The sequence below is a fragment of the Cibotium barometz genome, chromosome 22, assembly GCF_041138505.1.
Source record: "Cibotium barometz isolate CiBa-2024 chromosome 22, ASM4113850v1, whole genome shotgun sequence".
Classification (NCBI taxonomy): Eukaryota; Viridiplantae; Streptophyta; class Polypodiopsida; order Cyatheales; family Cibotiaceae; genus Cibotium; species Cibotium barometz.
This window is the reverse complement of record NC_141067.1, coordinates 48,106,323-48,133,649: the sequence shown is the minus strand read 5'-3', so window position 1 is coordinate 48,133,649 and position 27,327 is coordinate 48,106,323. Positions and strand designations below refer to the sequence as shown.

The window sequence follows — 27,327 nt, the reverse complement described above, 5'->3', positions numbered from 1 at the left end:
ACATAGCGAGGCTCTTTTCCTGGCTCAGCGATATCAATTTTTTTTGCATCTTCTGGACCATCATATGAAACCCCTGGCATGCTTGGCTTTTGTCGCATGGGTTGTTGAAGAACAATCTTCCGATCTTGAAGAGTGTACTGTGTGAAGTTGGGGGGAACATTGAGACCTTGTTCTTGTCCACTTGAGTCATCACTAATTGAAGACCATGCGGTTTTGAGCTCTCTTTTGCAATCTTACATCAGAGTTTTTTGTTGAACCGTTATCTTTGCACTTCCGACACTCTCTTTTGAATTGGTTTGAGACTTGAGTTTCTGTTTTGGTCTCTTTGTTTTTTTTTGCAATTTTTGCTAACAGTTTTTAGCTCTTCTCCTGGTTGGAGTCCATCTGATCATTTTACTTGGTCTTTAATACTATCTGGTTGAAGAGGAAGAGGATGATCTCCCTGATAATGTAGAAGATGAAGACGACATCCGGATATATGTGGATCTTGATGATGATTTGGCACATACCAGAGGATGTGCATGTTTAGAGGGGGTGGATGTCGTGCCATGGCACGTCTATGGTGTGAAACCATGCATAAGAGGCTATTAAATGTAAATCCAGATGCATGGGATTAAGTGCCATGACTTGAGTCATTATATGATGCCTAAGTACATATGTTCATATTGTAAATGAGGTTCAATAAGACGACCTGAGGCTGAGCCAGGTCTCGAAGCCTCTGTACATAAGTATAGTGTGAATCATGGAGTTTTTATGCTTATGGTAGACCTTGTAGTAGGGAACACCCCTCTCAACATGTATGGGAAATGTGAGAGCATGTATGATGCAAGGATTGGTTTTGAAAGAATGCCTTTTCAAGACATCGTGTCTTGGAATGCCATGAATTCAGTTCTTACTCGGAATGAGCAGAACAAGGAGGCTCTGGGTTTGTATGATGAGATGCACTGTTGGAGGCGGGAGCTTCTTCTCTGGCCTGGACGTGCTGTTGGTGATTTGATTGCACAAACTCCTTCAAGGGCTCCATTGATACCTATTTTCCCCCCTTGTTGGGATTCAGTAGTGCTAAATATTCATGTTCGAGGAAAGCAGTTGTTTCTGAAGGAGGTTCTTCATTTTCATCTTACACCACTTGTCCATCGTCATTGTCATTAGATCTTAAAAGTTTGTCACAAGGTTTTAAAGCTTTGGCCACCATAGGCTCGTTACCTGAGGTATTAGAGCAGCTTGAATATCCGTCAATTAAGAGAGATGTCTCAATGGTCGTCGACAATTACCATGGCATGCTTTTTGCTGATCCCTACCGCCGCTGGTTGGAAGATGCAGATGCTGATGATGGAAGGAGTTTGTTGAAACATAGAGAATATTAACAAAGTCCGTGCTGAGCACGTGTAATCTAAGGGAAAAGCTGAGTGAGTGAGTGGCCGATAAAGCTTGGGAACCAGATTCACTCTCATGGGTTAAGCTCTCTTCAATCGCGTGGACCCATGATGATAAAGGATTTTTCTACAGCCGCTATCGTGAACCAAATTTGGACGGGTCTGTAGATGCGGGAACGGAAACCGATATTAACCTCAATCATCAGCTGTATTATCATGTCATGGGCACTGATCAAGCTGAAGACATTCTATGCTGGAAGGACTCTACGAATCGTAAGTGGATCTTTGAATCGGCAGTTACCAAGGATGGCAAGTACTTGGTGATGTGCATCACGGAGGGATGTGATCCCATGAACAGGTTGTACTACTGTGATTTTTCATCTCTTGTCACAAACCAACCCACAAAGAAGTGGTGCCAGGTCTGTGCTTGGAATTATACCCACACCACACAGGAATGTACTCGCATTGCAAGAATGAGACAAGAACGTTGTCGTGCCATGGCACGTCTATGGTGTGAAACCATGCATAAGAGGCTATTAAATGTAAATCCAGATGCATGGGATTAAGTGCCATGACTTGAGTCATTATATGATGCCTAAGTACATATGTTCATATTGTAAATGAGGTTCAATAAGACGACCTGAGGCTGAGCCAGGTCTCGAAGCCTCTGTACATAAGTATAGTGTGAATCATGGAGTTTTTATGCTTATGGTAGACCTTGTAGTAGGGAACACCCCTCTCAACATGTATGGGAAATGTGAGAGCATGTATGATGCAAGGATTGGTTTTGAAAGAATGCCTTTTCAAGACATCGTGTCTTGGAATGCCATGAATTCAGTTCTTACTCGGAATGAGCAGAACAAGGAGGCTCTGGGTTTGTATGATGAGATGCACTGTTGGAGGCGGGAGCTTCTTCTCTAGCTTGGACGTGCTGTTGGTGATTTGATTGCATGAACTCCTTCAAGGGCTCCATTGATACCTGTTTTCCCCCCCTGTTGGGATTCAATAGTGCTAAATATTCATGTTCGAGGAAAGCAGTTGTTTCTGAAGGAGGTTCTTCATTTTCATCTTACACCACTTGTCCATCGTCATTGTCATTAGATCTTAAACGTTTGTCACAAGGTTTTAAAGCTTTGGCCACCATGGGCTCGTTACCTGAGGTATTAGAGCAGCTTGAATATCCGTCAATTAAGAGAGATGTCTCAGTGGTCGACAATTACCATGGCATGCTTGTTGCTGATCCCTACCGCTGGTTGGAAGATGCAGATGCTGATGATGGAAGGAGTTTGTTGAAACACAGAGAATATTGACGAAGGCCGTGCTGAGCACGTGTAATCTAAGGGAAAAGCTGAGTGAGTGAGTGGCCGATAAAGCTTGGGAACCAGATTCACTCTCATGGGTTAAGTTCTCTTCAATCGCGTGGACCCATGATGATAAAGGATTTTTCTACAGCCGCTATCCTGCACCAAATTTGGATGGGTCTGTAGATGCGAGAACGGAAACCGATATCAACCTCAATCATCAGCTGTATTATCATGTCATGGGCACTGATCAAGCTGAAGACATTCTATGCTGGAAGGACTCTACGAATCCTAAGTGGATCTTTGAATCGGCAGTTACCGAGGATGGCAAGTACTTGGTGATGTGCATCACGGAGGGATGTGATCCCGTGAACAGGTTGTACTACTATGATTTTTCATCTCTTGCAAATGGGCTACTTGGCTTCAAAGGTGGCGGCTTGCGTGGCATGCGAAGGATTTTTTTTTTTTTAAGGAATATCCGAGTATTAAGCTGGAAAAAAGGAAGCGCAGCGTATTTTTAATTTGGGAAACCCGATTTTTTGGCTGCAAAAGTGAAGGGAGCCCGATTCTCTTGCGGGAAAGAAATGGAAAAAAAAAGGGGAAACGCAGATACAAAAGGGGGAGATAGGCAAAAAACAAAAAAGAGTGAACCAGAGCAGAATTCGACCAGAGAATCAAAAATTTTGAGCTTTGCTACTGTTTAGGGCATCCTAGGGTTTGAATTGAAGAAGAAATAAAGCGCTATCGAATGATATAATCTTTAAAAATCTCACAATATACAAGGGAAGTGATGTCAAAAACAATATGAATGCTGATTTTGGCGCATATACTATAGTGAAGCAGGAGAAAAGCGATATGCATAAATTCGCTTCTTTTTTTTCTGAGATAAGTAATATTTTGGCTGTTTTGTTACTTACGATTTCAAATAAAAATCGTATAGCCCTTGGATAAATACACTACCCCTTTAAGGCCTTTGGGTAAGGCTTTGGGTAAGTTTTTTTTTGTTGTTTTGGAGAGTCTTGGAATAAGAAAGCATCAAAATACAAAGAGATTCCTGGGATTTGGATTTTATTTTCTACTCGGTTGGATTTTGGATTGCTAGACATGGAGTTTTCTAAAATCACATGAATATGTTGTACATATGCCATATGTCATCTTTTGCTTTGTGAGTTGTTGGAATCTGAAAGCAGGTTTTCACGAGATCAAGAGACACCTTGAAATGATGGAATTGGCAATATATGATATATGTGATGTGAATGGTCACATGTATATGGAAATATTTTGTAGATTGTATTATGCCTACATGTGATATGTTTGAAGCATTTGGAAAAAGAATCAGGAGATCTATGCTTGGAACTGGTCATGCTCTTGACACACAATTTATGTGCAATCATCAAGCTAAATTTGGGGATGTAATGAAGTGAATTGACACATGTACATGTCATCAACAAAAATGGAGATGTCTTATGCTCCTTGAAGAGTTATGTGTTTTTGTTTCCTTGCTGGGATTTTGGAAGCTACTCTCACAGCCAGAAGTCTCGCACTTGCCCAGTGATACCGTCCACGTCACGACAACGTGAGCAGCAAAGGGGTGCAGTGGCTCCACAAATGCATCAACAGTACACTAATTTTGAACGTAAGCCACCGATGGCACAAGAGTAAGCACGACCTGTACTTGGAGCTCAACCTCCTCCTGCTCCTGGGACTGCTCCTGTGAGGTTTGTTGACCTACGACAATTCAAATATGTGTAGAGACTTGGTAAACCCAAGCTATGTGGAGGAGGAATATGTTGAAAATACAAGTGAATAGGGTGTGTGTGGGAACAAGCCCTTGGTTAGAGGTTGTAAAAGAGGATGTGTAAATGTGAAAGAACCTGTGAAAAGGTGAGAATAATCTACTGGGAGAGAATAAAGGGTAGCATGAGAAGATTTAGGAAGTGTGGAGATATTCTAGGAAGTGTGGAGATATTCTGGGAAGTGTGGAGTTATTCTGGGAAAAGTGAAGAGGTGGAGAGAATCAGGAAAAAGAGGTGGAGTGAATCATGGATAAATCAATGGGATTTGATGCTTGATGTAAACTCTATAAATTGAGGCATAGCCTTAATGAGAATTTGCTGGTTTTTGAGTATCCATGCCTACATTAATCTATTTGTTAATTACCCACTAATTACATCTTAATTATTTGCTAATCACTTTGTTAATGATGTTAATTCTAGTGTTTGATCCACCATAGCTCATCATAATGCTCAAATTTCAACATGGTATCAGAGCCATGCCTACATTAATCTATTTGTTAATTACTCACTAATTACATCTTAATTTTTTGCTAATCACTTTGTTAATGATGTTGATTCTAGTGTTTGATCCACCATAGCTTATCACAATGCTCAAATTTTAACATGGTATCAGAGCCATGCCTAGAATCCATCAGGTTTATGAGTCTATTAGTTAATTAATCAAGATTAGTAGATAATTAGAAAATAATCCAAATTTTAGTTATTTTTCCCTTCACCCCTTGAGGATCTCATTCACCTTGCACACATAAAATTAGGGCAAGCCCTTCTAACACAAGCTAGCCAACTCACTTGGCTTCAAGCCCATCAAAACGGCGCAGCAAACCGCCAAGCAACGAAGGAGGAATCACGTTTTTTGCTGGTGCTAATTTTCTGAGAATTTTCTACCATTGCTGCTTCATCAAGTCAAATCTCTCTAATTCCTCTTAGCCCAAGGTGTATTCAAGCACGCTCTACAAGTTGGTGAAGACAAAATTCAATTTCATCAAGTGTACAGTGAGATCCAAGCTCTTCATCAAATCTACAGGTGACTTTGGTAAAACAGAGATTAAGCTTTCAATATTTGGTCAAATCTTGTGTTTCATGGCTTAATCCTCTACTAGACTCATTTCTATTGATGCCTTTGAAAGCATTTGAGCTCATTTGAAGTCTAAGACACCAGATCTGGACTCCCTGCATACTCTGTTTTTTGCACACAAAATAGAGCATTAATTTGCTAATCAGTGATTAATCAATCCTATTCACTGTATTTTGGTGTAATTGAGGGTTCAAATTAACCATTAGGTATTTGATACAGATCCCTATAACTTCAAATTTCAATTCAGAGTTGGTTTGATACTCCAACCATCCCGTACAAATTGGTTACCCTTGATTTAATGTAATTTCTGGGAAAATTGTGCTGATAAATTTGTGAAAATCATCATTTTGCATTTAACCCTTGGTTAATGCCTATAAATCTCACTCAAAATCAAGATTATTCACAGCCAGAGTTGCATTTTGGAATGTGCAGGAGAATGGATGCTATACGCATTATGTATTGGGCACATTGCATCAGTGTAAATATGGGATCAGACACTGCCCTTGTCCAGAATAAGGCAAGAGGTAAGACCTCCCGCATAAATTTGGGTTTGCATTGCATAATGACACAAGATAAACATTAAAAACCCAAAAGAACTGTCAACAAAACATTGAAACATGTTGCTCACATGGAGCAAAAAGACCTAACGGACAAGCTCATGGCCCCAGCCATGAAAGAAGAAGAATATCTCTTTCCAAGAGGAAGAACCACACCAAGAAGATCTAAAGGAAGACATGGACACGAGAAGAGAAGCTGCCCCAAGAAGACTGAAATAAGCGACGGAGAAGCTGCCAGGACAAGAAGACTGAAGAAAAGAGAAGATGTGAGGCTCCAAAGAGTGAGGAGCCATGTGAAAATCTCTGAGAGAGAGAGAGAGAGACCCCACAACCCAATGTAACCTGCCCCCAACAAAGTAAAACCACCTCTGAGCCACCGATGATGTAGGCCACATGGTAGATGTATGTGTGAGCACTTTAGTCAAGGTCGCGGGCACTTATAGTAGCCTTGGACACATAGAGAGAGAGTGTGTCAAGGACTATGGAGTTTAGGGACTTGAGGCACTGGTCGCGGACTGTCAAGTAAGAAAGAAACTTGATACAGGGTCCAGGTGTGCTAAGATAACTTGAGGGGAACTGTAGACACTAGTCACGGACTATCAAGTAAGGGGAGGCAAACTTGGTATAGGGTCTAGGTGTACTAGGAGTATTCACTTGAGGGGAGGTGTTGAAATATACAAGTGAATAGGGTGTGTGCGGGAACAAGCCCTTGCTTAGAGGCTATAAAAGAGGATGTGTAAATGTGAAAGAACCTGTGAAAAGGTGAGAAGAATCTACTGGGAGAGAATAAAGGGTAGCATGAGAAGATTTAGGAAGTGTGGAGATATAAGTGTGGAGTTATTCTGGGAGATATTCTGGGAAAAGTGAAGAGGTGGAGAGAATCAGGAAAAAGAGGTGGAGTGAATCATGGAGAAATCAATGGGATTTGATGCTTGATGTAAACTCTATAAATTGAGGCATAGCCCTAATGCGAATTTGTTGGTTTTTTAGTATCCATGCCTACATTAATCTATTTGTTAATTACGTCTTAATTATTTGGGAATCACTTTGTTAATGATGTTGATTCTAGTGTTTGATCCACCATAGCTCATCACAATGCTCAAATTTCAACAGAATATGCATCATATTCATACAAGGAAAATCTCTTTGAAAGTCCCGCATATCCAAGCCAAGCACTGGAACCTCAACCGGGGGAACAAAATTCTTTGATGTTGCTAGGTGGCTACCAACCTAGGACTCCAGGCCCCTCAGGTCAATGGCAGTAAAGGAAAGTAGAAGCCAAACTAATTGGCCCCTATTTTGAGTACGGAGAACCCCATTGGGCTCGTGATTGTCCACATCGCCCAAGGCAAGCAGCTCGATCCAATACAACAGTACCACAGTTTCCACCAATTGAAAGATATTGTCTAGGGTGTTGTGTAGAACACTTTCCAAAGGATTGTTTGCTGAAACCACATGAGGAAGGCACCTCTCAACCAAAGGTCTCACTCAACTTTGTAGAGGCAGTTCCATCGCCACCTTCATCAGAGAATGAAGATGTCATGCCACTTAGAGTCATGACTAGATCACAGACACGAAATGCCAAAATGCATACTGATTAGACACCTCGAACTAGGGATGCAAAGGTAAATCTAGTGGACAAGACCCTACATTCCAATAGAAAAAGGACCACTAGGAGGAAAAAGAACCGCACTCAAGAAGTCTCTAAACAAAACATGAAGGATCAAGCTTTTACATCCCAAGAAGTGCATGAGGATCATCAACCTCAACCTGGACCTAGTGCTAAACAAGATGAGGCTATTACAACCGAGGATAGTTCAGGGGGTTCTATTTTTGTGGATAAGGTGAACGAGACTCTAGATGCCATCATTGATGCTCATAGAAGTCGCATTGCAGCTTTATCTGAGCTACCCAAGAAGCTTCAAGAATACCCAAACCCTCGTGAGGAGAAGATCAATCTAGCTGTACATCAGCAACTCATTAGGGAAGCTCAATCAATACTTGAGGGCCCACCTCCCTGGGGGCCCAACCTCTCTTAAGCCAACATTAGAAACCATACCAAAAGTGTCATCAAGTTGGGAAATGAAAAGTGACCTTGTTTACAGGTTGCATGTCTTGAATGAAGCGCAATGTTCCATTTTTCTTTGGCACAGTAAACCATCTGTTGGAATATGGAGCACATGATGGTTCCAAAATTCCCATCCTGATCTTTTCTTTTAGTAATTCCATCAGCTTTGGCAAGAGAGCCTTTGGTACTGGAATCGGCCGTAGGTTCCAGGGCACATCTGGAATAGTGAAGATCACCATTGGCGCTGTTACACTTGGATCAACATAGCCTATCTCATGCGGCTGAAAAGCAAAGGCTTTCCCATGTTTTACAAGCATTCCCTTTCAACTGGCAACAGAAAATCCTTTTCACCAATCTTCAGCTCTTTTAGGGTTTCTTGTGTAAATTTATGCCCAATTTTCTTTGGATCTCTGAGATTTGGTTGCATAGAGGCTTCATCTATCTTCTCCTTGCTTTCTGGTGGCAAGGGCAAGGCAACTGGTTTCACCTTCTTTGCAACCGTTTTATACTTTGTATCAACATGAGCATCCATCTCACAATTCATGTTTTTACATTCCATCCCCTCAAATTCCCGGATTATATCATACATCCCCATAGATGACACCTCTATCATCTCATTTCCACCCTGTAAGCATGCTCTTTCCATAGCAAAAAGCACACCCATAGTATCCATAAATGACACCTCATCAAGCACCCCTGAAATAAACTCATTCTTCTCCAAAAGACCACACTGCTCAAGACTTTTTTGTTCATTTTGTACATGTCGACGCATGCCACGCTTCAAATCCTTGCTTTTTACAAAGACCAGTGACCCATAGCTGGAAAATCCCTGAAAATTTACTGAAAAGTTATTTACATTGATTGAGTCCTGCGAGAACTCATTTTCCCTTGTACCATTGGAATCCCACTTTACAATGGCACCTGGCCAAAATCCCGCATCTCCCTATAGTTCATGAATTCTCTGTTAATCTTTGGGAGTGACTGTGCTCGAAGAGACTCACGGTTCCTTTCATGGTTAATGCAAACTGTCAAGAACTGAACAGCTTTCTTGCCATCTTTACTCCTTATTCTTGCATATGCCGAGCCATCATCCAAAACTTTTGTTTCCATCCTCACAGCTGTAATGTAGGGTTGCCCAAGGATGAGGGGATACGATGACATTTCCTGAACAAAGAAGTTCTGATCATCTTTCACATCCTCTATAGTTACCCTTACATTTGGACAGGCTGCATAGAGCTATCCAGATGAGTTATTAGCTGCTTTAATCATCCACCCATGATCTACATCCATTGGCCACTTACATTTGTTGTAGAGATTTTTAGCCATAAGATTTATTTCAGACCCATGGTCGATTAGAGTGACATACGGCTCTTCCAAGTCACCTATCTCGACAAGGGTTTCAGTGGTGGCCCTTGCCCAATGGCTCCTAGATTAATGACTCTTTGTAAGTAAGAACTTCTTTTTCATCATCCTCATCTACAAAGCGCACTTGTCGTGCCCCTTCAGCAGAGAGATTACATTCCACCACATTCTCTCTCTCTTCCTTTTGCTGTACCTATACTCCATGAGTCTTAGAGGTGCTTGTCTCCCCTTGTGATGGAATAGATTCAATTATGGATTGCCTTTTCCTTCGTATAATATCAATTATCTCATCATGGAATTCTTTCTTTGCAATCCCCAAGACTTCCCCTAGTGTAAATTCCACCCTACTATTTAGAATCCTCTCTTCAAGCACCTTTTTGAGGTCTGTTGCGGCTTCAATATCAGATTGAAGCTTGTAGAGTGGACTTTTCCCTTTACCCTTCTCCTTCTCATGCTTCATTTTTGCTGGCGCTTCTTCCATTGATACTTCCTGTGGAGGTCTGCTATGCGGTGGAGGCATATGTGATGGCTCAGGATCCTTCTTTTCACTACCACGAGTGACCCTTTTTGATGGCCCTCCTTCCTCATTTTCCCTCTTACGCTTTTCCTCTACCTGTGCCTCATTATTCTGGCATTTTGCAATGTAGGCATGAATAGATAAAGAATCCACAGGCTCTTCCCAGCCAGTCTCAAGACGTATACAGTCACCTGCCTCATGCAAAGCCTGCTTAGACACCTTCTTTGATGCAATTGTTGAAAGAACGGTAGAAGGGGAGGAGACACACACACAGGAACAAACCCTAATGTATATTGCAAACCCTAACCATAGAGGGAAGCCATGTACACTCTCACACAAAGCATAATGCACTAATCCATCATCCACACAACACACAATGAGTTGTGTCCACACTCTACTAACCCTAGCTAATGTCCACACACTATGACCAGCTCGACACGCGGTCATTTATGTCTCACACATGTTCCTACCTAATCTGCCAGCACATAGCATAGCTGGCTCACACTGACATCGAGCTTGAATCTCAACAGCCCCTCTCAAGCTCATGATGTACTGCCGATGAAGATGTAGATGAGCTTGGGATATCAAGACTCTCAACACTCCCCCTCAAGCTCATCTTATGTACTCCCAACATAGTCCGAAAGTACTCAAACTTCTCCCTGCTAAGTGGCTTCGTAAAGATGTCTGCCACCTGCTCATCAGTCTTCACATAGTGAAGATCAACTGTACCATCCAGCACCTTCTCTTTGACAAAGTGATAATGGACCTCTATGTGTTTGGTCCTCGCATGAAACACTGGATTCTTTGACAACTGTATACTGCTCATGTTGTCACAATGAATGACAACTTTGCCATCAAGAGGCTCACATAAATCTGTCAAGAGTCTCTTTAACCATATAACCTCACAAGTAGCAATGGCTACACCCCTGTACTCAGCCTCTGTACTGGATAAAGCAACTGTAGGTTGCTTCTTGCTACTCCAACTCACCACAGCACTTCCAAGTGTAAAAGCATATCCACTAGTAGACCTCCTGTCATATGCGCTACCTGCCCAATCAGCATCTGTGTAGCCATGTATGTCCAAGCTTTTACCACTCTCATAAAATAGACCATAATGTGCTGTGGTCTTCACATATCTCATGATGCGTCTCACTGCATCCAAATGTGGTTTCCTGGGGCTGTGCATAAACTGACTGACTAGCCCCACAGCATAACTCAAGTCCAGGCGTGTGATAGTCATGTATATGAGACTACCAACCATCTTCCTGTACATAGAAGGATCATCCAATTCCTCGCCATAATCAGCCCGCAACTTCACATTTTGCTCCAATGGTGTACTCATAGGCTTACACCCTGTCATGCCATACTTTGCCAACATATCCAATGCATATTGGCGCTGTACTAACCAAGTACCTGCATGATCTTTCACCACTTCAATTCCAAGGAAGTATCTCAACTCACCAAGATCTTTCATGTCAAATTGCCCACTCAAAGCTTTCTTGACATGCATCACATCTGCACCATGATCACCTGTGATAATCAAATCATCCACATAGATGACTAGTAAAACAATCCCATGCTCTGTCTTCTTCACGTAGAGTGAAGAATCTGCTGTAGAAATCTGAAAACCAAGTGAGATAAGATATCTGCTCATCTTATCACTCCAAGCATGTGGTGCTTGCTTCAAACCATATAATGCCTTTTTCCACCTGCATACGTGAGTGGGATATCTAGGGTGTACATACCCTTCTGGCTGTGCCATGTACACTTCCTCTTGTAGATCTCCATTCAAAAATGCATTTTTGACATCCATCTGATGCATTTCCCAGCCATTAGCTGCTGCAGCCATAGCAATGACTGCTCTCACTGTGCCCATCTTAGCCACTGGACTAAACGTCTCATCATAATCCAATCCTTGGGTCTATGCATAACCCTTTGCTACCAATCTTGCTTTATGTCTTTCAATAGAACCATCAGATTTGCACTTCACTTTGTAAACCCATTTACATCCAATAACATTCTTGTCCTTTGGTAATGCAACCAAGTCCCATGTATCATTATGGACCAATGCGTCCATCTCAACATCCATTGCTTTCTCCCATACATGCTCTCCAATAGCCTCTGTGTAGCATGTAGGTTCCACATGCTTCACCATAGATGTCATATATGCATAGTGCATAGCAAAATCTCTATATGTCAATCTGTCAACAGGATATTTGACTCTCTGGGATCTCCGCAATGCATGCAGGTCACTCTGTACACCTGTAACTCTAGCATGTGGTGGCACATATCTATCCTGTCTAGCACCAGGTGTGCGTAAAACAGGTATGCCAAGCTCCTCATCCAAACTCTCTGAACTAGATGACTCATAACCTGTGATTCCAATTCCTTCGACTTTCTTTTTGCCTTTATCCATAGCACTACTCCCAGTGCTCACACTCTCATGCCTCAAACGTCCTGACCATGGACGTACACAGCTACTCTCAGCTTCTGCTGGCCCAGACATAGTAGTAGAACTAGAACTTGCTTGTGGTGGCAAGTTCACATGTACATCAGCCTCAACAAGTGACTCAATGACACCTTCATCTTTTGCTTTGTACCAACTAGCAAGCTGATCAAACACAACATCTCGTGAGATGACCACTTGTCTAGTTTGTGGGTTATAACATTTGTATGCCTTTCGATCCTGTGCATATCCAAAAAATACACATTTCTCTGTCTTAGGATCCAACTTCCTTCTTCTTTCGTCAGGCACATGTACATAAGCTATGCATCCAATCACTGAGTTTGATTTCTCAACCAACAAGAGTGAAACCAACTCATCGAAGTCGGGTAAACCTTTACTCCTCACTGAGATAGACGTATCAAAAGATTTGTATTCCTTGCCAAGACCACGCAAGGTAATATCCACCAAATCATCATCAGGCATGGGGGCATTTATTGTGGCCAATGCATCTGCAAACTTCTTGATTTCTTGCACATAATCATGTATGCTCCTTTTATTCCTTTTCACATTGTGTATCTGCTGTCGCAACTGAGACTTGCGAGCACTCGTATCTGTATCAAACATCTTGACCAAAGTATCCCATGCATCTTTGGGATTCTCAGCATCCTGAATGTGTATGAGCATAGCATCAGAAATACTTATAGACAAATAATGCAGCACTTTGAATGCTCTCTCTGACCATTGCTTATGAGCAATAAGCTGCTGCTGTGTAGGTTGCCGAGGTAGCTCAGGCTCTGGCTCAGCACCTGTAATGAGATTCCAAAATCCTTTTCCTTTCAAGAAACTCTTTATCCTGTACTTCCATGCCTGGAAGTTCTTCCTATCCAGCTTTTCACCAACAATCTATACTGGATTATCCGACATGTTGCTCAATGCATACACCTTCCGCACACTTCAAATCTGTAAATGAGCCTTCCTCAGCTCAACCACACTCCAATGAATGTTCCAGATACTCCAAGCTAGCCAACAAACTCCAAATTTGATGTAGAAAATCAACCTATAATCATCCAGATGAACTGACTCACGCAGTCTAGAATACCCTGAATTGACACGCCTTCCAAGGTTCCAAATCACAATGTAATGGTGCAATCAAGTATGGGCAACTTGCATTGACACCTAATCAACCTCAATGTTGAGTATCAACACCATCTGACATGTGTACATATCAATTTTTTAAAACCCCTTTCTCTGTTTTTGGAAAAACCAGAAAAACCAGTAGAAAATTTTCTCTAATTCCTTCAATATTTGTCCAAATTGAGCAACCAGGCATTCATTAGCTTAGCAATAGTTTCCATCATGTAAGAGGAATTTGTCCAATTGTAAAACACCAAAGATTAATTGCTCAATTAAAAATGCTCTGTTTCTCTACAACCAGTGGACAGCCTGTTTTAATAAGCTCATTCCCAGCTCAATTAAGCATCATTGACCAACCAAATCACATAGCCCTCTTCTCCATCAAATTGCTAAAGAAAACTTGAAATGTATCAAGCAACCGAGTAATAATCGACCTCCTCGTAGCCAAAAAGATCAAAATGTGCTCTGTTTCTCTGTTTGCAGTCTACGCCGCCTGCATTTAGGGGATTTGGGAAGGTTTGTGTTGTCAATTGATGATAGTAATAAGTCCCCAAGACACCTAGGTACATGTGCAATCCACCATTGGTTGAATTTTAGTCAAATTACACTCCAAATGCTTCAATTTTGGGCCTCTTCTTCTCTGTTTTGTGAGAGCTCAAAAAACCAGTAATTTCACTCAATCAAATGCATGTAAATTGCTCCAAATTTTGTTCAAGGCTTGCATATGGGTTGCCAATACATCCCTCTTTGTCAAATACATATGTCTTTTGCCAGAATCACATGTATTTCCACCATACATCAATGTTCCCAAGCTTAATGGAAAGCTTCAAAAACCAGAATTTTTCTTTGCTTTGATTTGCTCTATTTTGCTTTGCTTTTGCCTGTTGCACCTGCAATCCGCTCAAGGATGTTTAGAAGACCTTACCCGTTAGGCCAAGCTTTCAGATCTGATAAGATTCGGTGTGCTCCAAGCTTCACAGCTTCTTCTCCCTCTTCTCTTCACTCACTCATAAACCCTAATAAACAGCACAAGGCTCTGATACCATGTTGAAAGAACGGTAGAAGGGGAGGAGACACACACACAAGAGCAAACCCTAATGTATATTGCAAATCCTAACCATAGAGGGAAGCCATGTCCACTCTCACACAAAGCATAATGCACTAATCCATCATCCACACAACACACAATGAGTTGTGTCCACACTCTACTAACCCTAGCTAATGTCCACACACTATGACCAGCTGGACACACGGTCATTTATGTCTCACACATGTTCCTACCTAATCTGCTAGCACATAGCATAGCTGGCTCACACTGACATCGAGCTTGAATCTCAACAGCAATTAGTTCCATTGTTGATGGCCAAAAATCTTCATTCTCATAATCTTCATCATTCTCAGATTCCTGCTTTGATTGACCAAACTTTAACCCATAGGTTGCTGTCTCAACCATAGAGATGGCATGGCTAGCAGCCATATCCTCAATCAGCTTTTTCATCCCTCCTTTGCCAAAGTTTGTGCTTAATGGAAGACCAGTCTCTGTAAGGTGGATTTTCCCATCTTTGAAAAACACAAGTTGATTTCTAAGGGCTTCCTTATAGCTAACACAGTCTTTCTTTGCATGTTCTGGGTCATCACACCATATACATCTGAATGTAAACCCTTCTTTGCTTTGAGGCCTTTGCATAGAAACCTGCCCTAATGGTAGCCCTTTTTCTTCAATCCTAGACATCTTCAATTTTAGGTCTCGCATGCCCTTAATAAGCTCTTCCATCGGCCCTTCTACCTTTGGGATTGCAGCAGCTGGTTTTGGTAGATTCTCAGGGGTAACAGCAATTATAGGGGTTGCCAAGCTCATCACCATTTTATCCCTCCTTCGTTGCCGCTTTGCTAGCATGGTGACCGCATCCTCGACATCATTCCAATCATTCTTTAGCCCCTGCTCTGTATTCTTATCCTCAAGGAGGATTTCCAGTTTCTCTTGGAGATCTTTCCCACAGCTGCTTGTAAGAAGAGCTCTGTTTTTTCCCTGTCCAAAGTTGTGCGCTCTATCCTTAACAGCTGGGCATAGCGCTTCTCAAACTCTCTTAGCAACTCTGTGGCAGAAATTCCCATTTTGGGTTTTGTGACCCATTCCAAGAAAGTTCGCTTGGTCACCCGCTCAGAATCCTCCATGAAATAATCATCCTTCAAAGCAAGCTTGAACTCCTCCCAATTTCTGCCACCATGTGCTGCCTGTAATCCTCTTATGCGCTCTCTTATTTCAGGAACACATACCAGCTCAAAGCTTCGAACCATATCCTCCTCAGTCACCCTGTTTAGCTCCATTTCCTTTGTGTAATTGCGCAGGTACTTTGTGATGTCCTTACCATCAAACTGATCCACCTTTTTCACAATTGACTGCAGTGCTTTAGTCGTGGAAATTTGCCCCCTCTCAGCAGCTTGCTGCTGTTGCATATACATAGTAAACCTCTGAAACATTTGCATAACCTGAGGGTCAAAATGAAACCCCTGACCCTCAGGATTCTCAGCCATAGCTTCCCTGTGTATTTCACCACACTCTCACCCCAGCAGTTTCACGTCGGGTTCACCAAAAGCTGTCGTGACGTGGACGGTATCACTGGGCAAGTGCGAGACTTCTGGCTGTGAGAGTAGCTTCCAAAATCCCAGCAAGGAAACAAAAACACATAACTCTTCAAGGAGCATAAGACATCTCCATTTTTGTTGATGACATGTACATGTGTCAATTCACTTCATTACATCCCCAAATTCAGCTTGATGATTGCACATAAATTGTGTGTCAAGAGCATGACCAGTTCCAAGCATAGATCTCCTGATTCTTTTTCCAAATGCTTCAAACATATCACATGTAGGCATAATACAATCTACAAAATATTTCCATATACATGTGACCATTCACATCACATATATCATATATTGCCAATTCCATCATTTCAAGGTGTCTCTTGATCTCGTGAAAACCTGCTTTCAGATTCCAACAACTCACAAAGCAAAAGATGACATATGGCATATGTACAACATATTCATGTGATTTTAGAAAACTCCATGTCTAGCAATCCAAAATCCAACCGAGTAGAAAATAAAATCCAAATCCCAGGAATCTCTTTGTATTTTGATGCTTTCTTATTCCACTTCTCTCCAAAACAACAAAAAAAAACTTACCCAAAGGCCTTAAAGGGGTAGTGTATTTATCCAAGGGCGATACGATTTTTATTTGAAATCGTAAGTAACAAAACAGCCAAAATATTACTTATCTCAGAAAAAAAGAAGCGAATTTATGCATATCGCTTTTCCCCTGCTTCACTACAGTATATGCGCCAAAATCAGCATTCGTATTGTTTTTGACATCACTTCCCTTGTATATTGTGAGATTTTGAAAGATTATATCATTCGATAGCGCTTTATTTCTTCTTCAATTCAAACCCTAGGATGCCCTAAACAGTAGCAAAGCTCAAAATTTTTGATTCTCTGGTCGAATTCTGCTCTGGTTCACTCTTTTTTGTTTTCTGCCTATCTCCCCCTTTTGTATCTGCCATACATCCACATCTACATCCATACATCTATTTTCACATCCACATCTACATGCACATTCATGCATCCACATCCATACATCCACACCTACATGCACATTCACATCCATACATCCACATCTATATGCGTACATTCACATCTACATACATACATCCACATCTCTATGCATACATCCACATCCACATTCTCCTCCATACATCTACATCTACATGCATACATCCACCTCCACATTCACATCCACATCTATACATCTACATCTACATGCATACATCCACATCTTACACTTTTGCAGCCAAAAAATCGGGTTTCCCAAATTAAAAATACGCTGCGCTTCCTTTTTTCCAGCTTAATACTCGGATATTCCTATAAAAAAAAATCCTTCGCATGCCACGCAAGCCGCGACCTTTGAAGCCAAGTAGCCCATTTGCAAGAGATGAAAAATCATAGTAGTACAACCTGTTCACGTGATCACATCCCTCCATGATGCACATCACCAAGTACTTGCCATCCTCGGTAACTGCCGATTCAAAGATCCACTTAGGATTCGTAGAGTCCTTCCAGTATAGCATGTCTTCAGCTTGATCAGTGCCCATGACATGATAATACAGCTGATGATTGAGGTTGATATCGGTTTCCGTTCCCGCATCTATAGACCCGTCCAAATTTGGTGCAGGATAGCGGCTGTAGAAAAATCCTTTATCATCATGGGTCCACGCGATTGAAGAGAACTTAACCCATGAGAGTGAATCTGGTTCCCAAGCTTTATCGGCCACTCACTCACTCAGCTTTTCCCTTAGATTACACGTGCTCAGCACGGCCTTCGTTAATATTCTCTGTGTTTCAACAAACTCCTTCCATCATCAGCATCTGCATCTTCCAACCAGCAGTAGGGATCAGCAACAAGCATGCCATGGTAATTGTCGGCCACACTGAGACATCTCTCTTAATTGACGGATATTCAAGCTGCTCTAATACCTCAGGTAACGAGCCCATGGTGGCCAAAGCTTTAAAACCTTGTGACAAACTTTTAAGATCTAATGACAATGACGATGGACAAGTGGTGTAAGATGAAAATGAAGAACCTCCTTCAGAAACAACTACTTTCCTCGAACATGAATATTTAGCACTACTGAATCCCAACAGGGGGGGAAAACAGGTATCAATGGAGCCCTTGAAGGAGTTCGTGCAATCAAATCACCAACAGCACGTCCAGGCCAGAGAAGAAGCTCCCGCCTCCAACAGTGCATCTCATCATACAAACCCAGAGCCTCCTTGTTCTGCTCATTCCGAGTAAGAACTGAATTCATGGCATTCCAAGACACGATGTCTTGAAAAGGCATTCTTTCAAAACCAATCCTTGCATCATACATGCTCTCACATTTCCCATACATGTTGAGAGGGGTGTTCCCTACTACAAGGTCTACCATAAGCATAAAAACTCCATGATTCACACTATACTTATGTACAGAGGCTTCGAGACCTGGCTCAGCCTCAGGTCGTCTTATTGAACCTCATTTACAATATGAACATATGTACTTAGGCATCATATAATGACTCAAGTCATGGCACTTAATCCCATGCATCTGGATTTACATTTAATAGCCTCTTATGCATGGTTTCACACCATAGACGTTCCATGGCACGACAACGTTCTTGTCTCATTCTTGCAATGCGAGTACATTCCTGTGTGGTGTGGGTATAATTCCAAGCACAGACCTGGCACCACTTCTTTGTGGGTTGGTTTGTGACTAGAGGAGAAAAGGTATTACATTCTTCGGTTTTATGGTTACCGCCACATGCTCCACAAAGATGAGGACCTGTAGGTAGTACACTCTGCATTCGCTGATGCTGCTGTTGTTGTGGCTGCATGGGTTGGTGATAGGTTTGTCCCAATCTCCTTAGGACTAGGTTAGCTATGTTGTCTGGATTTACTAGTGCGCTAGACCCTAAACTTTGGTCATCACCCCACTGATCTCTAGGTTGCACCTCAGGGCCAGTACCATCTTGGAATTTGAAGTTATCTGTGAAATCCATAGCATCATGGCAACACACATTGAAATTGTATGCTTCTTTGCATAGAGATGCATGTGCAGTGTTGAATTTTTGAGTCCTTTTAAGAAGAGAGAAATTAATCGACTCTGGGTGGGCTTCTCATCTTCTAGACAACGATTAATGTACTGCTTCATCCTATTTACACAGTCTCTAACACTCTCAGTCTTGCCTTGCTTGAAAGAGTAGATGTTTGCTACTGTGTCATGCTGAATCCCCATCAAGGAAAAGCAGCAATGAATCTCTCTTTCAAAACTTGTAAAGAAGATTTGTCTGAAGCCTCTAGTGCCTGAAACCAAGCAAGGGCCTTTCCCTCAAGAGTGATCCCAAACCCTTCAATTTGCGTATGCTTGTCAGTCACTTGCTCACCTTGAACTGCTTGCCTAAATGCTGCTACATGGTCATATGGATCTCCCGACCCCTCGTACTTCTTTACAAGTTTTTTAAGAGTTGATGGCCTTACTCATCTTGAATACTCATCATCGAGCCTACGGCCTCTCACTCTCAGTGGTTCCTCTCTTTGGTAAGGTGGTCCATATGCATCCCAAATTGGTGTGGGTCCCCTATTACCTGCCTCACCAACCCCCTCCGAAGATCTTGTTACCCGCATTTCAGGAGGTGCATTTATGGGAGGCCGAGTTGGCTCCCCTACCCTCCGATTGTCATAGTGAGAGAAACGTTGTTGTGGTGTGATCTGTGGTTGCACTTTTGGTGTAGGATTTTTGGTGTAGGATAATATCTTGGTGCTAGAGTTGGGCTACTTGTTGTTGCAGTGGTCCACTTTGATGTTAATGGTCCCTCTCTAGTGAACTCTCGTAGGGGAGAAGCAACAGTTTCTCCAAGAAAGATTGTCTCTCCTGGTTTAGCTGTATTAGTAGAGAACACCTCCATGAATAATGGTTGTCCTCTCCACAGAAAAACACTTGTATAAGAATATATAGCATATCATCATTTCTTTGGTCTTGGAACACTAACCTTGACAAAAACTCTTCACTACAAATATGTAATACATTGGAAAAAGGCACATGAGCTATAAGAACTTGGGTACAAAATGATGTGATGTGCATGTAAAAATTGTATCTCTTCAATGGAATGGTAATATTATAAGTTGTGATTTTAAACTCATAAAATTAAGTCAATCAAAATGTAATGTGTAATACTCATGATGTCATGTATTCATTAAGAATCAGAATCTTGGACATAGAATTAAGGGGCTACTAAAAATCATGATATTATTGACATAAGTCTAAAAAGAAGGATGCATTATCATTATCATAGGAAATATTTTGTCCATAGTTAATTTGACCTTGAAACATTAACAATAAGTAAACACTTCTATAATAATATGTAGGACATTAGACAAAGGTGTGTGAGCTATAGAAATCAACATGGAAAATCTTATCTTATCTTGCAAGAAGATGTTCTTGAGACCATTATTGCATGGTCAAAATAATATTTATATTTTCTTTACACTATCAAGATTATTATCCTATTTTTACTTATTTTTCCTTGCATGTTTTAGATGAAATTTGAAATTGAAGTCATCTCAATGAGAATTCTTACCTAATGTAGTTTCTATATTTGACCAAAATACTATGTGACATAGTTTTGTAATTCATTGTAAAGATCAATAATCATATTTGTAGATATAAAAAAAAGATTAATAACCATGAAGATCAGAACCTCATTATTGAGCATTGAAAAGTATGAATGGAAGTTTATTGAGGTGAGCCTAAGTGAATAAATCAGAAATATAATGTCATTATCTCTGCATTTATTCACAAAACAGAAGTAGGGAAATTTCATGGCACACAAAACATGTATAGATATTCAATAGTTATGAATTGAATTTGTAGCCTTTGTCTACACTTAGAAAACTCACAGCATTCTCCGATGGGTGAATATTCATTATTTATATTACCATAAACTACATCTTACAAGGCAAGGAAAAGAAAGTAGAAAAAGACTACCTACATGTCCCAAAGATGACACACTTGAGTGTTTACATGGAGCAAGTGGTAGACTACAGCATGCAAACTTCAAAGGGATGTGGACATCCTTGGGGGCAAGTTGCATTTTTTTATCATTACAATAATTCATGTTGTTCTCATTACTCTAATATTATCCCCTATCCTTAGCCCCTCCTTAAATTCTTTATCTATATTTGTAGAAATATAGCACACATAAGAGTCCTAAAATACTACTCTATATAATGCAAAAGGAAGAAGTAGTACAAACTAAACTCAAGTACAAGATGTAATATGAGCTTTACAACCTATTATACACTCATCATCTACATATAAATGCTATGTGAAGTCCAACATTGAGAAAAGAAGATGAATATGATGGTTTAGCTATGGGTCCACGTATTTATATGCACCAATGCTCCTAGTTAGCCAAAAGTAGTTCTCTTGGCCACATGTACCTGATTTCCACTTCCCCACTACCACAAGGTAGTGCCACATGTTATGTGGAGTGTCAAACTTTGCAAGTGAGTTGCTATTCGATGTATGAGTGTGTCATGCATACTCATAGGTGTCACATTCTCTCGTACATGCATTATAGATGTCCTCAGCTGCTTGGCCTTTTAATAAGCTCTCAACAATGGGAAAAATCTTGTGAAGAATTGAACCTCATAAAACCTAACTGACTATTAGATTAGGTAGCCCTTTAAAACTTGAGGAGATGCTAGAGCTATGTTTGACTAGACCCACTTGTACTAGTGTAAAACAACATTCTTCGGTAGTATGACCTCATGTAAGCCTTTGTCATCCACCAACTCAAGTTTATCCTCATTCAATAGAGTGCTACGTGATACTCTACAAAGTTTCTTGAATGAAAGACTAGATGCATCCTCCAATGGCTTGGCAATTCTAGCTTAAAAACTACATCATTGAGCTTCTTAATAAGATCGTAGAGTCAGTGGTCATTCCTCTTTGGAGCTAGTTTGGAAGCAACTTCCCTACGATGTTTGAGCCTTTGATTCATGGTCTTCAAAAAAACACAATCTCTTTTTTGAAAGTTCTATCCTAATGATGTTTGTCACCATCTTCAATTTTCTTTGTCTGTGCCTTCCATATTTCTTCTTGAACTTGTCACAATAACTAGTCCAAACCTTGAACAACCTGGTCTACACCATAATTCCTTGTGGGAGTTTTGAGAGCTCGGTTCGTCAAGTTAATAATCAAACAACCATATGCAACCTCAAAGGGAGACTACTTTGTCTATGCATGCACTTAATCGAATGTCTTTTATAGTATTTGTCTACGTTGTGTTAAATTGGCTTATATCAACTCGCAACCTCAAAGGGAGACTTCTTTGTCTATGCATGCACTTAATCGAATATCTTTTAAAGTATTTGTCTAAGTTGTGTTAAATTGTCTTATATCAACTCTTTTTATCCAAAGAAATATAATTTTTCAATGAGGTACCATGTTAATGCTTTTTGATGGTTATCAAATAAGATTTGTTTACAAAAGTGCCATATCTTTTTGTATACACTATACATACACTTTGCGCATTGATGACATGGGTGAAATTTCATACTTGTTTTTGTTTGTATTATGTCATGAGTGATTAGGTTGATATTATGAAGCTTTGTTAATAGATTCACATGGAATCTAGATCAACCTTAGTTTTTTGTGAAGTTTAAAAAACAACATGGACTTTCCACTTATGTAAAATTTTCTATCTTGAATCATAGGTGTTTATGCATGCTTTTATCCCTACATAGTAAGAATATTAAGGTTGCAAATTTCTACATTATTCATATACTTGAACACTTTTAAAAAAAATACAGTACAAGTCTTAGCACTCAAAATGAAGTACCATTAGAAAAGATTTCATGCTCTTTTCAAAACTATTAAATATTTAAATTAGGATTACCTACGATTTGGAAAATCGTGTATTATATAAACCTTTTAAGGTTTTGGAGAATGAGAGGAATCCGGATTTGGAGAATCGTGGAATAAAAGCATCAAAAATACAATAAGGTTCCTGGTAATTGGGTTTTGTTTTCTACTCAATTGGATTTTGGAATGCAAGTCATGGAGTTTCCTAGAATCACATGAGCATGTTATAGATATGCCATATGTCATCTTTTCTTTGTGAGTTGTTGGAATTTAAAAGCAGGTTTTCAGGAGATAAAGAGACACCTTGAAATGATGGAATTGGTGTCACTTGATGTATGTAATGTAAATGGTCACATGTATGTGGAAAATTTTTGAAGATTATGTTATGCCTACATGTGATTGGTTTGAGGGATTTGGAAAAAGGAGCCAGTAAATCTATGCTTGGAAAGGGACAAGTACTTGATATACAATTTATGTGCAATCATCAGGCTGAATTCAGGGATGTATTGAGGTGAATTTGCACATGTTTATGACATCAAAAATGGATATGGGTTATGCTCCTTGTTTTCCTTTGTTTTAAGAAATCTAAAGTTGTTAGATTAGTTAAATTATTTCTTTTTAATCACGACTAGATCTTAACATAATGACTTATTTCTTTTATAATCATGACTAGATCATAACATAATGATTTATTTCTTTATAATATCTCTAGCGTGCCGAATGGTGTGGACAGATATCGAGAGCATGCAAACAAAAAAAACTCCAAACAGTGTCTTCTTGAGGATATCGAGGTAGGTAAAACTAAGACGATAACACTTATATTTCATCCTATAAAAATACATAATAATTAGTCTCTTCTATTTTCTAAATTTTCCTCCATATCTTTAAATTTGTATTCATCCATTAGAAATAAACTGTGTATTAGTTTTGTAAATTTTTTAGTTTTTTTTTCTATCTTTGAATTTATATAAATTTTAATCATTGATGCTTAAATTTATTTATATGAGTGCATGTGTTCTCATTTGGATATTGAAGGCTTATAATTTTTAAGAAATATTTAACTTTGTGCATATTCTATCTAAAATGATTCTAAAATTGTGAACAATTTAAAACTCATCTTGCTATATGGATTTTAGTTATCATATTACGTAATATTTCCATGTCTCAATACTATAAACATCTTATATGAATAACATTAATATTTCCATGTCTGAATACTATAAACATCTTACATGAATAACATTAACTCATTTCTTTGATCTCAATAATTCCAAGTTTGAATTTGAAGTATGTTATTATGCCTTTTGGTTTGGTAAAAATGTCCATATACATTTCATAAAATTTCCCCAACTTTGAAATGGAACCTCAGCTTATGCTTGGTTGATATTTTGTAGTAAAAACAACTAGAAAAGTACTAGCTACTCTACAATGAGTTTAATATTATGTACAAAATGCTATATAAATTTTTCAACCAATAAGTTTTAAGAAGTTCTTGAGTTATATGTGTATATTAAAGATAAAAACCCTAGAGCTAGAAGTCTTTGCACACTTGTTTTTGTTTTCTTTAAGATAGTCAATAGACACTATAGAGGCGATATGACTATTTTGTTAGAAAGTAAGTGATCAAGGGTAATTTGAAATGAGGGGGTGTATGCACCTTAGAGATAGAAGTGTTGCTAAGGTTATGAGAAAATACACTAGTAAATTATAAACCTAGAAAGGTGTTCCCACTAGGCATGATAAGACTCCTAGCATGGACTTTGAGTTGAAGTAGACATGATAAGACTAAAGAGAAGGAAAAGGATATTATTACTTCCTAGGAAGGAAGGTAGGACTCATATATGCCAATTTAAAAGGGAGTAATGAGAGCATGAGTCTCACCCATACTTGTAACCCTTTTTCCACCTAATAGTGTGAAGACTCAAGTCAAAGTCAAAATTGTAGCCAAGATTCAAAGTGAGGTGGACCACTTTATAAAATGAGCAAGAGTGTAGACCCAATACATGTATGCTGATAGGAATTCAACAGTTAAGGGGGAGTGTTAGAAAATAAGTGATGAAGGAGAGGTTACACCTTAGAGATAGAAGGTATACAAGGTTTGGAGATGAAATGCTTTTCTAACAAAAGAATAGTAAAGCGTTTTTAGATTTAAAGCTTAATTAAGATTAACCAAAAGCTTTATAAGAAAGCGTATGGCAGTAGCGCTTACATAGACAATGGAGATGGCATGCCACATTCGCATGAGGTGATGTAATGCTGCCAGTAGGAGGCTAGGTGATCACCAGGTGGATGAGGGGAAAATAATTAATTGGCGGCGACGAGCATTTCAGCAGGCGGATGAGTCGGTGCATTTATTTTATTTTTTAAAGCATTTTTTAATTATTTTTTAAAATGTAGAACCCCACGTAGCATAGGAGGGTGAATTTTGTGATTCATCTCTTCTTCTTCTTCTTTTTTAAAAAATCAATAAATAGTTATTATGGCCCTCGATTATGGAAATTGACTCTAGAATCCAAGACTAGGAGGTTGGAGCCCTTGCCCTGCTAGTAAATCACATCCATATGGCTTGATTATTAAGGAATTAAGAATTGAAGAAAGTGGTTTTGCAAAAAAAAAGAGGTGGTTTTTGGGTTTTGTAGAAGTTGTTCTGAAAACGTTGGTATTGAACCCTAGTTCTTGATCTTGATCTTAATCTAACGGCTCATAAGATTCCCATAAACCATCCAAGCTTTTGCCTAGAGGTTTTATAGCCTTCTTCACTTTATCCTTAATGATGTCCACATGTTTTTATAGCCTTCTTCTCTTTATCCTTTGGATCTTTGATGATGTCCTCTCTTTGTCCAAGCACTTGTACCCTTGTAGTTTTTTGAAGGCCTTTTCTCTTTTGTAATATTTCTCCTTGATTTTTTAAACCTTTAGATTGTTGAATTGTAGAGAGAAAGAGACGAGACAAAGAGACATATCATGTACGCTCCCAAAGATTGATTCATATTGAGGACAAGATACATATATATAGGTGAGACCAAGTTAGGTAGAGTGAGCTATATATAGAGCTCCAACACCCCCACTCAAACAAGGGTCTCTTAGCTATGGATGAAAAAAAAAACCTTGGGGAGTACAAGGGAAAAACCCAAGCCCCTATACAAATATGAAAATATGAACCAGAAGTAATGATGTGAAAGTGCATTGTGCATCTATGTACAAATATACAAAAGGACCAAGAGGTCATAGTGTGTAAGGACCAAGAGGTCATAGTGTGTAATTGTGAAATGTGCAAAGTACATGGTGTCTAGAAGATTACAACGATATATGTACAAAGCTATCATAAGAGTAAAGAGCCTAATCTAGAAAGAGTGAGCCCGAGGCAACTCCAAGCTCTGAGCGCAAGAGAATGAAGCGAGACTCATTGAGACCTTTGGTAAGAATATCTGCAAATCATCTGGTCACTTGGATAATGTTCAATCATGATAGTTCCTTTGCGTACTTCGTATCAAACATAATTGTAATGCACAGTAATATGTTTTGACTTGTTATGTTGGACATAGTCTTTTGCAAGACTAATAGCACTCTGATTATTGCACCGTAAGGGTGTACTAGAAAGAGGAGAATGGCCAATATCTGTCAACACTTGTCGAAGCCAAATGAGTTCACGAGCTACAAGTGATGCCGCAACATATTCAGATTCTGTTGTAGAAACTGCAACACAACGTTGTTTCTTGCTGGTTCAAGAAATAAGACAACCTTTAATGAAGAAACAATTGCTACTAGTAGATCGCATATATAAATGTGAGCTGGCCCAATCTGCATCTGTGTAAACCAAAAGAGAAAGAGATGGAATGGAGTCGGATGTGAATTGTCATTGATAAACCAAACCATAATCTGCAATGGCTTTCAAGTATTTCAACACGCGCTTTGCTGAAGACCAATGCTTAAGAGAAGGACATGCAAGATGTTGCCCGAGATAGTTTAGCAATAAACAAAATGTCAGGACGAGTGTTCAAACCAACAACTTGAAGACATCCAACCAAATTAGCATATGGTTGATTTGTAACAAGCTGGCCACCACCATCAAAAGTGTTTTTCATGGAACTCGCAAGACAAGGAGTAGTTGTTGAATGTGCAGATTCCAAACGAAACTTCTTAATAGTATCTTCAATAAACTTTGTCTGTCGAAGTAATAAAATACCTTTGTTGCGATCCCTTTGAATCTGAATGCCAAGACATGAGTGAAGCTCTCCAAGAT

General features: G+C 39.7%; 1 protein-coding gene across 1 annotated transcript in view; it reads left to right on the top strand.

Annotated features, from left to right (window-relative positions):
* The window catches only part of LOC147626678 (MADS-box transcription factor 50-like), a 67,469-nt gene extending 42,762 nt beyond the window's left edge, over positions 1-24,707 (top strand). The window contains exons 2-3 of the mRNA XM_086816851.1: positions 23,797-23,875; positions 24,654-24,707. Coding sequence (XP_086672977.1) covers positions 23,797-23,875; positions 24,654-24,707 — 133 coding nt within the window. The remainder of the gene's footprint in view (positions 1-23,796; positions 23,876-24,653) is intronic.
* Positions 24,708-27,327: the final 2,620 nt, after the last annotated feature.